Source organism: Choristoneura fumiferana, chromosome 11 (assembly GCF_025370935.1).
Source record: "Choristoneura fumiferana chromosome 11, NRCan_CFum_1, whole genome shotgun sequence".
Classification (NCBI taxonomy): domain Eukaryota; kingdom Metazoa; phylum Arthropoda; class Insecta; order Lepidoptera; family Tortricidae; genus Choristoneura; species Choristoneura fumiferana.
The window spans coordinates 4132199-4135395 of NC_133482.1; the positions used below are offsets into that span (position 1 = coordinate 4132199).

At 43.7% G+C, this 3197-nt stretch overlaps 1 protein-coding gene across 2 annotated transcripts in view; it reads right to left on the reverse strand.

The window, feature by feature from the left end:
• Positions 1-2830, reverse strand: part of LOC141432508 (uncharacterized) — a 33659-nt gene extending 30829 nt beyond the window's left edge. Inside the window, exons 1-4 of one of the 2 annotated variants that reach the window (XM_074094102.1) lie at positions 2708-2830; positions 1884-2028; positions 1151-1307; positions 138-324 (exon numbers count right to left, since the gene is read on the reverse strand). In XM_074094102.1, the coding sequence (XP_073950203.1) occupies positions 138-324; positions 1151-1307; positions 1884-2028; positions 2708-2811 (593 nt within the window). In that variant the 5' untranslated portion in view covers positions 2812-2830. Of the gene's footprint in view, positions 1-137; positions 325-1150; positions 1308-1883; positions 2041-2707 lie in introns of both variants that reach the window. The other variant, XM_074094099.1, reaches the window with a different exon arrangement.
• Positions 2831-3197: the final 367 nt, after the last annotated feature.

The window sequence follows — 3197 nt, forward strand, 5'->3', positions numbered from 1 at the left end:
AACACGCATATCTTGCATTAAGCTTAGCTTCATAAGGTCGCGGGTGAGCAAAGAAATGATTTTACTTCATTGATATAGACCTTCGCAAAGTAACGCCTGATTCAATGAATTATTTGAAAGTTTAAATATTAAATTACCTCGACAAATTAGCCAACAGCGCATCAATCTCCGTAGCGTTGCCAGTCAGCATGTTTTCATTGGCTAGCTGGACGTACGAGCACGCGAGCCGCTGCGTGCATGCGCCTGAGTCGATGTTGTAGCGCGCTAGAGTTTCGTCCATGCGGGAGAGCAAGTCTGTCACTTGGTGCATATCCGAGTCCACACCTGAAGGTAAAGAAGAATAATAACATGACAAAGTTGACTGTGCCAATGGGCAGGCCTTATAGCACAGAGGCCATATAGAATAGATGGTCGTTGACGAAAATTTGTCGAATGGAGACCGGCGCGGATCGGCAAGCGCAGCGTAGGACGTCCACCAACGATATAGATGGATGGCATGGTTAAAGCCGCGAGTTCACGGTGGATACAGGCCGCTTCCAACCGAAGCCGCTAGAGGTCTATGGGAAAGGTCTATGTCCAACAGTGGACGTCCTACGGCTGATACGATGATGATGATAATGATGAAAGTTTAAAAACCATCAACATTTTCATTTCAATCCTAATAACCATGCAACGGAAAAAAAATACAAACATTGGAACATAGAACCTCCTCCTTTTTTGAAGTCGGTTAATGAAGACCACGATGGTAGTTTCGGGAATCCTGGAATTTCAATAGGATTGCTAGTTCCAAATGATTTACGCGAGAGAAATCGCGAGTACCTAAAGACTAGTCCTATCCATCCATACTAAGTAAAATTTGTGTTTGTATGTATGTTTGTCCGTCTTTCACGTGGATATTTTATGGACCCGAGAGTGACATAGGCTACTTTTTATCCCCAAAAAATGCACAGTTCCCGAGGGAACAGCGTGCGATAACCGAAGCCGCGGACAAAAGCTAGTTATAAGTATTATAAATATTAATGCGAAAGTTTGTGTGTATTTTATCTGGGGGCACGGTTTCGACCAAAAAAAGGCACGGCCGTAGGTACCATACTTTTCTCGAAGCCATGCGGACTATTTTCACCTCCTGTAATTTTGCGTTATTACTTACTTCGTCCGTAACCTCCTCCATACCCATAAGAGAAGGCGTGAATGATCTTAGGGAGTATAATGACGGCTCCGAAGCCCAGGATGGACCCGATCAGCACGCCGCCCAGATCTATCTTCATTGGTCCATATAAACCCGGGGCTGAGCCGCCGTATGGACCCTGGAAATAAGATTATTAATTATGTTAGGCTGGGCACCTAACACATGATATCCTGAGATTATTAGTGTTTTGTCATTGGCCACGAGTTAACTTAGACATCGACCAACGTCAAAACACCTGATTTTGTATAGATAGTATAATTTATCTGCGAGCGAACGAGTCAAGTATTATCGTCTGCCCAGCTCAGTGATGAATTGTGGACGAGGCTCGTTTAGAGTAAGGAGTTCTCAACCAGGATAACACCTGCCTGAAGAAAGGTCTCTCTAGTAGAGCCTCCCCCCTCACAGGGTTACACTAGAGTCAATGGGAGATCCTGCTTTATAGCCATTGGGGTCAGGGGTCAAATACTAGTTAGTTTTTCGCAAATAGAACATTGAAACTTATTTATCAAATAACATTAATCAAATAAAAAAAAAAAATCCCTTTTTTTTACAGAAATTTAATTTTATTACAATCAATGAGTTTATTATTTAAATCTGGTTCCACCCAAGGGTGGGCTCAAGAGGCGAGACGGAAAAAGGTTGGGAACCCTTTTTTAGAGCAGCACACCTGTCTGGCTGGATGTTGTGGTCATACCTGTGCCCCCGTAGTCCCGTAAGTAGAGATCCCGAACCGCTGTGTCCTGTCATTCTGCTCTCGCTCCTCGCGGCTCTTCTCCGCCCTGGCTGATGGCTCCGCGAGCTGGTCCTCCGTGCGGAAGCTGGAGCTCGGCATGAAACCCCTGAAATTCAGACTAGGGTCTCTGGTCAAAGGGCTCGAAAGGTTTTGGAAGGAAATAGGGGTGAAGACACATGTTATACAATACTCTTTATTGAACACCAACATATAGAGATTAAATTTAGAATAGAAATGTTATCGTGTGTATTTCCTTCAGAATCAATGTCCCCACTTTTTACCTCTATCACTATTAACCCTCTGACCGGCACGGTCAGTAAAACACGACAGCTGAAAAAAGTGCCATAGTGGCTATGTCGGCATTTCGTGGCGCATATGGAACGATTTTCAGTTTTTTTTTTGTCGGCTTTGGCTGACCGTGGCGGTTAAAAGGTTTTATTTATTTATTTGGCAATTTTATATACATTTCAGTAAATTACTGTACCTATCTATTTATTATCACTAAGATGTAGGTACATTTTAAACCACAGTTTTTGCATATTGTTTTTGAGGAATTACTTAACTTAATTACAAATGTAGATTTTTACACAAAAGGGCACAAAAAATGCAATTTTTACACAAAAGGGCACAAAAAATGCTTATCTCGGATTTTCTTAATTTCTGGTGTTAAGGTGTTCAGAGCGCACACGGCGCAGACAGGATCCTACTTTGTAAAATGGATCCGTAGTACGCATACCGTATCGTGACATGTTCTTGACACCCAAAACAACCACAAAGAAACTTACCCATCATTATACTCCCCTCTGACCCCGCACGCAACCAGAAGCAAGCACAAAACGTCAACTTTCCTCATCTCGAGTCCGTAAACTGCCGTCTTCCCTGTCCGCATACACTATATACGTCGCGTTCCGTCGCTTACCCCAAGACAATGTTATGGGGAAATACTATTGTGAACAACTGTATGATCTTTAGTTGCACAATGGCTTTTACATGACGTCGTCACGCGGCGTGGACAGATGGTATCGAAGCGGGAAGAATGAGGTTAGTGGTGACAACGCAAAAGGTGGAAGTTAGGATGTGGCGGAATTGATGTCTGTGTCTTAACGGCAGGGTACGACTCCGAGCGACCACGGAGTGACGAGGGTTAATTGGTATTCGAGCGTTTTGACCAGTCGGTTAGGGTCTATCACATCTATCGACGCGGAATCGGCTTTAACCGACCAAAAAACGCTTTATGTCCACGCAATAAGAGCGAAAAAGACGTCTTCCCGTCTG